This window comes from Lagopus leucura, unplaced genomic scaffold (assembly GCF_019238085.1).
Source record: "Lagopus leucura isolate 7727_CA_CO unplaced genomic scaffold, USGS_WTPT01 Super-Scaffold_100035, whole genome shotgun sequence".
Lineage (NCBI taxonomy): Eukaryota > Metazoa > Chordata > Aves > Galliformes > Phasianidae > Lagopus > Lagopus leucura.
In genome coordinates, this window is record NW_024962284.1 from 642,048 (window position 1) to 651,979 (window position 9,932).

The 9,932-nt window shown below is 41.5% G+C and overlaps 1 protein-coding gene across 3 annotated transcripts; it reads left to right on the forward strand.

Moving 5' to 3' along the window:
* Nucleotides 1–78: 78 nt before the first annotated feature.
* On the forward strand, nucleotides 79–8,207 carry DHCR7 (7-dehydrocholesterol reductase). Of its 3 annotated transcripts, none has more exons than XM_042882753.1 (8): nucleotides 79–136; nucleotides 403–503; nucleotides 1,171–1,393; nucleotides 1,856–1,946; nucleotides 2,949–3,162; nucleotides 3,598–3,802; nucleotides 4,760–4,891; nucleotides 5,450–8,207. In XM_042882753.1, exons 2-8 carry the CDS (start codon nucleotides 409–411, stop codon nucleotides 5,912–5,914), a joined length of 1,425 nt encoding a protein of 474 aa, XP_042738687.1. In that variant the 5' UTR covers nucleotides 79–136; nucleotides 403–408; the 3' UTR covers nucleotides 5,915–8,207. The 3 variants fall into 3 exon arrangements, with proteins under 3 accessions (XP_042738687.1, XP_042738689.1, XP_042738688.1); XM_042882755.1 differs by lacking the exon at nucleotides 79–136 and adding an exon at nucleotides 137–220; XM_042882754.1 differs by lacking the exon at nucleotides 79–136 and adding an exon at nucleotides 154–245.
* Nucleotides 8,208–9,932: the final 1,725 nt, after the last annotated feature.

Sequence of the window (9,932 nt, forward strand, 5' to 3'; positions counted from 1 at the left end):
CGACAGTCAAGTGCGGGGAGAGCGCTACGCGGATTGGTCGAAGGGATGACGAGGGGGCGGGGCCAAGGGGCAGCAGTCTGAGGAGAGGAGGTGGGAGGCGCGGACGTTGCTGTGGAGCGGTGGGAATTGCTGGCAGGTAGTGTGGAGATTGGATGGATAATCAAAGTACAAATTGCGATAAGCGGATCTGCAGACAGAACTGATAGCTAGGCAGCACAGGGTGAGGGTCGGAGTTAGGCTAGAACGTAAGGAATTAGGAAATTTCTTGCAGATTTTATTCTCATCTTTGTCTCTGGGCTCTTTGTAATTGAAGGCTGTGTATAAGAGTTTTTAGCAACCTGTGTAGCAAAAAGAACCACTGAGAACTAGCTGGAATAATTATCAATGTTTTCTTTCACACAGAACACCATGGCAGCCCATCGGGAGAAAAAATCTGAAGAAAGAAATCACAAAAGTGCCCAAAATGGTGCTCAGGCTCCTCAGGCACAGTGGGGAAGAGCATGGTGAGAGAAACTCAATTGTCATTGATTTCACATTGGTTCTTTCTTTTATAGATGTCACGTTGCTTTTGAACTGCATGCCGTTATTAAAAGATGAGTGCAGTGCTAATGATAACGAGCTGTACTATCAGTTGCTAAGAAAGGTTTTCTCAAGGTTTCTAAGTGTGGAACTTGTTAGACAGCTTAGGTTGCGACACAGCCTTTCTTGCAAAAAAAAAAAAAAAAAAAAAAAGTATAAATGGGTGATAATTTGTACTTTCTTCAAAGATGGAACAAAATATTTGCTGCCTTTTGGAAAACAAACAGCTATCTGTGCTATTGGCACATGCTGTAGCAAGACTTAAGAGCCATGCTGTGAAAGTATAGTGCAAGTGTTATTAGAGTGTTAATACAGTGCAGCTGGAAACAGCCATGGCTGTTCGTATGGCTTCCACAGATGTTGGTGCTGCAGCACATTCAGCTTCTGGCTGTCGAAGATCTGTCTTGTCTGTGTTTCCAAGCTTTGCAAAATGTTTCTGTGATTCTGTTACTGGTTCCAACTGAACCCTCTACCAGTTATACCTGTGACTGTCATAAAACAAAATAGCAAAAAAATCAAACTGACTAAATGAGAATTATTAACTAGAAAGCTGGGGAAAAAAAAAAAAAAAAGTTCTGTTCTTGCTTACAGGGAGGTAGACTGGTTTTCCTTGGCAAGCATTCTTTTCCTACTCGCATTTGCACCACTTATCGTGTATTACTTCATCATGTCCTGCGACCAGTACCAGTGCTCTCTGACTGATCCACTCATCAACTTGCTCATGGGGAATAAACATCTGTCTGACATCTGGAACAAGACTCCTTCTCTGACTTACACAGCTGTTGGCATCTATGCTGCTTGGGTTGCTTTCCAGGTGTGTTATTAAATTATGATCTAGTGGCTGTTGTTAAAAGCAGCTCTTTCTTTAATTTACATGGAAGATAATAGAACGTCATGCTGTCTTTCTACTTTTTTTGTTTATCACTTTGTGTCTTGGAATCCAAAAAAAAAAAAATCCGCAAACTGCTACCATCGTTGTGTTATAAGTAAGTGACTTACTTATAACAGGTTAAATTAAAGGATGAGGAGCCAAGTCTAGTTGGCAACTGTCCTCCTTGTGAAAAAAAACAGCCATAATCATATATGAAGTGCATCTTTAAAATCTTTAGTAGCTGGCACATGTTTCTAGTCTAAAATCACAACAGCCACTCCTACAATATTTGTTGATTGAGTACTTAATTGAAACTGCTGTGTGTTATCTTCTGTTATGTGTATGAAAGCATCTGGGGATTTTCTCTTGTCCATTTTTTACTGTTAATATGTCTGTCACTTCTAGGTGATTTTGTATGTGTTTGTTCCTGACTTCTGCCACAAGTTTCTTCCTGGTTATGTAGGAGGTGTACAAGAAGGTGCTGTCACTCCTGCTGGTAAGCTTTTCCTTGGAGTATACTACAACATACTCGTATTCTTTCTGAATGACTGCCCTTCTGTACTTCATTTTTAATAATCTGTTTTTATCTGGAGGAAACTTGGACATAAATGTTTTTACTCTCCATATGTTTATTTAAAGTAATCAAGCAAATCATTCATCTTCTTCTAGAATTGATTGTAGAATTTCTGTCTCTTATTGCTAGTAAAACTGTTGGTTGTGCAATTAGGTGATTCACGCGTAAAGAAAATACAGAAAGCAGTGTAGCAGCAGTGGAAAAATACAGATTGTAAGCAGCAAAATTACATATCAACAGCAGACTATTGCTGGTATCTGACAATGCAATCACAACTTTTTTAGGCAAGGTAACTTGCAAAATCTGAGCAAAGTGTGTGATGTGAGCAAAGGGTAATGTGAAACCTTAGTAAATTTCAGGTGAGTGTATAATCAAGATGTTATAATTACAATATAATCAAGAGAATTAGGCAAAGTAAACAACGATCACAAAAGAGAATTAGTGGAAGAGCTTACCCTTCAGCTGAGCTCACCAGAAGATACCAAGAGGGGTGATCTCCAGAAGAGATCCTTCCCCACTGCCAGTCAGCTCTTAAATGGGCCTAGGAGAGATGGAGCCAGGCTCCATCCCTTCTGACAACACAACTGAATTGCCTTCACCTGTGTTCCTGTGGCTGACTCATGGCTCGCCTCAGGTGATCAATCAGAGGTTCAGGCCGTGACTCAGCAGTTCCCATACAGGTGAGGTTGCAAATCCACCATTTTGTGAAGAGAGTGAAGAAAAAGCTTAGCCTGAGAGGTTCTAGCACAGTATAATGAAACTCAGAAAAGCACCTTAAGGTTGGAAAGGTGATGTTTCAAGGCAGGTAAGGAGAGACGCTCATTTCATGAGCATGGGTGTTGAGCTTCTAGATACTGCATGCACGTCCATATTAATAACTGTACTAATGAGTTATCAGTAGTATTGATCTTCTTCACTTTTTAGGTGTAGTAAATAAGTATGAAGTCAATGGACTCCAAGCTTGGATCATTACCCACGTACTTTGGTTTGCAAATGCCTATTATTTCCACTACTTCTCACCTACCATCATTTTTGACAATTGGATTCCTCTCCTGTGGTGTGCCAATATCCTGGGATATGTGGTTTCCACATTTGCGATGATTAAAGGCTACTTCTTCCCTACTAATGCCAAAGATTGGTATGTGTTTTCTAATAATACAAGAGTACAGGAATTCAGACATATAGCTGGGCCAGTGTACAACTGTGATTTTTTGCTTAACAAAGACATGCAGCATGAAACAGAGAATGGTGCATGTCTAGTAATTGTTGCAGCCTCAGTGTCGTGAATATATCTGTCTTGCATGTGTCCAACAAGTAAGATTATACTTGAAGCGCTGAAAAGTGATACCAAGTTTCAACTAGGATGCCCCCAAATCTTAAAATGGATCTTTTACTAATGAAATGCTTTGGTTGGATCACTTTGTGTGAACTTACTTACAACATGATGTGGTTTTAGGATTTTTATCACTGTTGCATCAAGCACCTTGGAAAATAATTTGAAATGTATAATTGGAATAGTAAGCACTTTCATTTATAATAACTATATAAATTTCTAATCTTTTCTATTTTCAAGCAAATTTACTGGCAACTTCTTTTACGACTACATGATGGGGATTGAATTTAACCCTCGAATAGGGAAGTGGTTTGATTTCAAGCTGTTCTTCAATGGACGCCCTGGTATTGTAGCCTGGACTCTGATTAACCTTTCGTATGCTGCTAAACAGCAGGAGCTGTATGGTCACATAACCAACTCAATGATCCTTGTTAATGTCCTTCAGGTAAATTGAGAGGAGGAGATTAAGATATCAATTTGAAAATAAACTAGTATTAAAGTAGGAAAAATACCTGCACTGAATTTGAACTTACACTGTTCTGCCTGGCCTGACCAATATCATGCAGTGATGATGTGCTGGGTCTTGCTTCTTTACACATTTTCATTCAGAAGGCTGCTGGGAATAATCCAGTGTATCTGTTAGTACAAGGAGAATAGTTGTGTTACTTATTTTGGTTAACGCTGCTTGGCTTGCTTGTTACTTTTTTAGCTCTACAAACGTAGTGTAGTTCTTCCTATATATGTTATGTTCCTCTTAATGCTCTTATCATTGAGGTGTTAAAAACACAGGTTAGTTTTGAGATCTTAACCACAAGACAGCACAGAAATTTCAGGTTGATACTGTTAAATAGGATGCCAGTGTTATGTTATTAATGTATGGAATTGTTGAATCACAAGGTGGGAAAGGACCTACAAGATCATCTAGTCTAACTGTCCTCCATTACCATTGCTACCACAAGCACTAAACCAGATCTATTAGCTCCTCATCCAGACACCTCGTGAACACTGCCAGGGACGGCAACTCCACCACCTCCCTGGGCAGCCATTCCAGTGCCTGACCATTTTGAGAGAAAAAGTTTTTCCTTATGCTTAATCTCAACCTCCTCTGGTACAACTTGTGGCCATTTCCTCAGGTCCTGTTTGTTGCCTGGGAGAAGAGGCCAAACCCCTCCTCAACCTCCCTTCAGGAAGCTGTAGAGTGCAGTGAGGTCTGCCCTGAGCCTCCTCTTCTCCAGACTGAACAATCCCAGCTCCCTCAGCCGCCCCTCATAAGACTTGTGCTCCAGACCCCTCACCAGTTTTGTTGCCCTTCTCTGGCCACCTTCCAGGGCCTGAATGTCTTACTTGTAGTGAGCGAATGTAGAATCGTTGCAGTGAGTGATGTAGAATCATTCTTTTTCAGGGTATTTATGTTTTGGACTATTTCTGGAATGAAGCCTGGTATTTGAAAACCATTGATATCTGCCACGATCATTTTGGATGGTACTTGGGCTGGGGAGACTGCGTTTGGTTGCCTTACCTCTACACTCTGCAGGTAAAGATAGGGTAAAACCTTTGGGCTAAAAGGAAAGAAGCTTTCCAGAAACGTTTTCTCTAGCAGATTGGTGTTTATCTTATTTTCTTTTCTTATAGCTTGAATACTGACTATTACTACACTCTGTAATAATTTCATTGTATGAGAGCCTTCTGTCCCTGCATGGAATTAACATCTTCTCTCTTTTGTACCTCTTTCTGTCACTGTCTGTTGTTTCATCTGCGTATTTTTTTTAATTCCCTTCAGTCCCTTTCTGTACTCCTTTCTGTTGGATGGTTGTTTGACTGGTTTGTGTTTTCTTCCTCCCCCTTTCCCATTTGGTCATCACCCACACAATTTTTCCCTTTTTCTTCTGTAACCTAAGAAATGCGTCAGTGGAAAGAAAGTAGATGTATGATGCAGGATTTCCTGAAAAAGATTCCATCTTAGTGCTGATAGGATGAATTTTTGTGCTCTTTCTAATACTCTGTCCTGGGTCACTGTAGGTCAAAGAATTCATCTGGCAGCTGTGGTGTGTTTTTAAAGTAAATCACTGCATGTCTCTGTTCTGTCTCCCAGGGTTTATATTTGGTTTACCACCCTGTGCAGCTCTGCACAGCTAATGCCATCGGGATCTTGGCGTTGGGCTTGGTTGGCTACTATATCTTCAGAATGACAAACCACCAGAAAGATCTCTTCCGCCGTACCAACGGCAACTGCAAGATATGGGGCAAAAAGCCCAACTACATTGAGTGCTCCTACATGTCTGTGGATGGGACCAAGTACTACAGCAAGCTGCTGACCTCAGGGTTCTGGGGGTGGGCACGCCATTTCAACTACACTGGAGATCTAATGGGCTCCCTGGCCTATTGTCTGACCTGTGGGTTTGAACACATCTTGCCTTACTTCTACATTGTTTATATGACTATTCTGCTAACTCACCGTTGCATTAGGGATGAACACCGTTGTTACAGCAAATACGGGAAAGACTGGAAACGCTACACTGCTGCAGTACCCTACCGGCTCCTACCAGGGCTGTTTTAAGGTGACACAGAATCTGAGGGAAATAAGCTTTCTTCTAAATGAAAAGAGCTTATTTGCACAGGTAAACTAACAAAAAAACGTTGGAATAGACACCATTCTCTGGGGAACAAAAGGTGCCTGGAAAACTGTCCTTAATGTACTGAGGGAACATGCTTCTGGTAAGCAGGCAGACTGCGTAAAGAAAATGAAACAAGGCACAGAATTGGCCTTTTTAATAGACATCTCCTGAAAGGTCTGTTTTACCAGGAACTCTTCTTTCCTCTCTCAGAACTACCTTGGAATTGAAGAAAATTTGCATGCATTTAGACTACAGAAATCTCTCCAGTGCTGGGAGGAGGCCTCAATCTTCACAGCAGCCAAGTACTTGAAGGCAGTTACCAGTGAATTAGAGGAGGAGGGAAATAATGGTGTGATCGCTTCAGGAAAGGAACAGTATGGTTGCTTGTGACAGTTATAACCTTCAGTGGGTAATGTTCTGAAGGAGTCTGGGTTTGCTTTCAAGAGGTTAACGTGGGAAATATCTAAACTGGTGTTTTGGAAGATTGGTGTAATCTGACTCACAAGTATTTGTGCAGGCTAATGTAAGTTGGTATGGCTCAATAATTCCATTGGCACTGGAGATACGTGGTCTGTGACCAAGCGGTTATTACTGTCATACTGAAACTAAACTTGCTTTTTGAAGATACGGAGTATAGGTTGATTTCTTTACTGTGGATAGAAAACTTTGTTCACTGTCATTTTTATCTAAAATAATGTTTGATGTTTGTAATAGTTTGAGAAGTAAAAGCTTAGTTTGAAGACAAGTAAAAAAAAAAAATACAGCCAATTTTCCTTTCAGCTGTTTCTTTTCTTGTTAATAGTTATCTTTCAAAGTTACAGGATTCAAGAGGAGCTCTTGGAAAATACAGTCCAAGGAGCAAATTCAAGAATGCAGAAGTGAAGCACAAACAAAAAGGGAGGATCAGAATATACCAACTATGCTTGTAATGAGTTTGGTAGCTGTGTTCACATAAATACACCATTTTTTATAGTAAGTAGAGAACTATATGAACTGATTTCTTGTAGGCGATGCTGAATGCACTGGCAGATATGAATGAGATGTGTTGGAATGCCTTTTAGTTCTGTTGCAGTGTTCCTGAAGGGATGGCTTTCCCAGGTGAAAAAGGATTTCTCCAGTTCTCGAGAACAAATGCAGCATGAGGTTGGGCTGTGTCTCAGGGCAGGATTTACAAGTGTGTATAGAGATGCCTTTGTGGAGAAACCTGACTCTATCACCAATACTATCTCTAGGCCTGATAACTGTTGTGTCATTGGCAGATAGTCATGAAATACTTTGGTGTGTATTGAAGCTGAGTTAGGAGTAGCTGTATCTGATCATTTCTGCTCTCTAATTCTAAAGCATTCCTGTGGAGTGAAAAAACTTATGTTATGAACCTTAACAGTTTGCCAAGGGGCAGTGCTTGTAATACATCAGAGCACTTGTTTTGGAGGAAGGGGAGTTAGAGTGTAGGATGCAAGGGCTGGTGGAGCCCATCGGTTGCTGGCACCTCACTGCTTATGCTGACCCAGATTTTGCTGGAGTAATTGGATAGTTTCTTGTCTTGACTTGCCTGAGACCACACCCTTATATCCTTTTCTTGAATAGTAGCCTTGGAATTTGTACTGACAGCATGCTGATAATGCCAAGGCTCTTTAAATATTGTGAGATAATCTGAGCTCTAAATCATGGTAGCCTTGCACCACATGGCATGTTCCTGTCTTTTCACTGATAAGTCCTGGATGACCAATGGAAGAAATTGCCCAATTAAGGCCAATTAAAAAATAAAAAATCAACGTTTAAAAAATAAAATTGGGGTAATTTGAAGTGAAAGAGCAATACTGCTGCATGTGAGAATTCTGTGGGAGAGTGTTAAGCTCAGGGTAGGAAGCAATTGGTTGTGAGGTTTTTCAAGCAAGGGGCCATCACTGGGTTAAACTCACATCCTCTCTGATGTAAGCATGACAGATCCTGGCTCTTCAGGCTTTCCTGCTTTCCATACGCAGTTTCATGTCTGTTTTGATGACTGCATCAGAATGAACTATGTGTGTAGAGGGATTTACATCTGGCTGGAAAAGGAAGTGGTAACTGCACCGAGGCTTATACTTCTTATACATAAGTGATCCTGGGGGGAGCGTTAAAAAGAATTATCAGTTCTGTAAGCTTCCTGCTAACGTGAATGTCAGCAATGCTCTAAGCCACGTGCAACTGATGTCAGCCTTTAAAACTGAATCATTAAAAAGACAATTGAACGTAGACAGAGTCTTGTATGTGCCACATCTTGTGGTGCAGGCACGTTTGGATTTGTTGCCTTCAGAATGCCAAAAAGTACGTCACTATGTGTTCTGCCCTGAAGGGTTATTCAGTGTGTGTATTAGGTTAGCTTTGGCTCTGATATTTCACATTTATTGATACTGTGCTATCAATACCTCCAGTCAAATTTTGAGAGCATATGCCTCTGTGGAATGCTGGGAATTCTAAATGTAAGATTGCCAAGATTTGTAACGCTGAAATTGATTTAACTTGGTTTAAAGCCAGTGGAAACATGCAGCAAAAACTCCTGATAATTCCTTGGAGCAGTAAAGAAGCTAAAAGTGTGGTATTTTAATACACTGACTTTGGACTCCTGCAGGGAGACAAGTACCAAAAGCCAACAAGCAGGGTGCAACAGGCTGGGCACACTCCAGAGTGCTGTACATCTACAAAGGGGAATCACAACCTTCTAGCAGGTAGCCACTACTGACTGCCAGTCGCCCATCTGTAGATGCCGACGGGAGGCCTTCCCATGTTTCACAACCTGTCCCTAGATAGTATTGCAATAAGATGGCATCGCTGAGATCTGATCTCCACCTTTCAGCATAAGGAAGACTGCTAGTTTATAACTCTTGTTGCAAAGCTGAAGTTCGGTTGATTCCAACCCAACCTGTAAGAATGCTGACACAATTCTACAGCAGACTGAAGCACACACGATGCATTTAGGTATTAAACATATAAGCTCCTCTTTCATAATCTCTAACTCTGTACAGCTCAGTAACTGGCCAGTTACTGCCTCAGTGCTGTGTGTAAAATGCAGTGAAATGTGGTAACTCAGTTGCAGCTTTCTTCAGTGACAACAGCAGTGCATATTGTTGCCTCATGGTGGCAGCCACAAGACATTTTCTGCTCTCAGCTGTCAGTGTTCAGATCACTGCTGCCTGCTTAACACAGACCTGCACTGGTCCAGTTTAAATAATGCACTGTCTTTACTGGACGTGAAAAGTGATGTGCAATGGAAAATAGAACTGGAATTGTGGTTTTTTCTGCTACAGTTTGTTCAGGAAGAAAAGGCTGAGAGGGGAGAAATGACCACCTTTCTCTCTGTGTTCTCCTTGCCCTGGCTCTCCTAAACTTCCCTTTTGCATTATCAGCCACCAGCTGATAAGCTCAAAGAGAGTGACCATGTGGAGTTGCTTTGTCCTAATGGGTTCTCTTGCTGACTAGCAGAAAACGCTTAGCAGACCAGGACATCCCTAACCTTTACAAGGTTGGTTCTCTCAAAGATGCTTTTATTAGTTGAAAGTCAGCAGCCTGATTCTGTCTGATGTGCTCTGCTTTGCTTTGCTCATGATATAGCAGGAGAGCTGGCTCTCAATCATGCATGGTTCAGTTTGGGATGAGTGGCAGTGCAGAATCCTTGGCCGGTGCCCGTGGGCTTCCTTGCAACCCGGGGCCCATCAGCTATTGCCTTATCCCTCAGTGCCTCCCTGCTCCCGGCAGTGAGCAGCTGTGCACAGATAACTTGGAAAAGGATCACTGCTTAGGAAAATTGCTCAGGGAATGCACACAACCCATTTCATTTCCATTTAACGAACAGCTCTTTGTTTTATTCTAGGGGTGTAAAGGGAGGAAAAGTTAAAATGTGCCTTCTGTGGGCAGCTTTTGGTGGTGTTATTCCTGTGGCCCCATAAAAAGCCCTTGCGCAGCAGTCCTGGAAAACAAATT

What these genes read in the sequence shown, in the direction of transcription:
- DHCR7 (XM_042882753.1), top strand. Translation starts at nt 409, where the DNA reads ATGGCAGCCCATCGGGAGAAAAAATCTGAAGAAAGAAATCACAAAAGT. An exon ending in CTGCTTGGGTTGCTTTCCAG is followed by an intron (nt 1,394 to 1,855) that starts GTGTGTTATTAA and finishes TGTCACTTCTAG; the next exon opens with GTGATTTTGTATGTGTTTGT. An exon ending in TCCTTGTTAATGTCCTTCAG is followed by an intron (nt 3,803 to 4,759) that starts GTAAATTGAGAG and finishes ATTCTTTTTCAG; the next exon opens with GGTATTTATGTTTTGGACTA.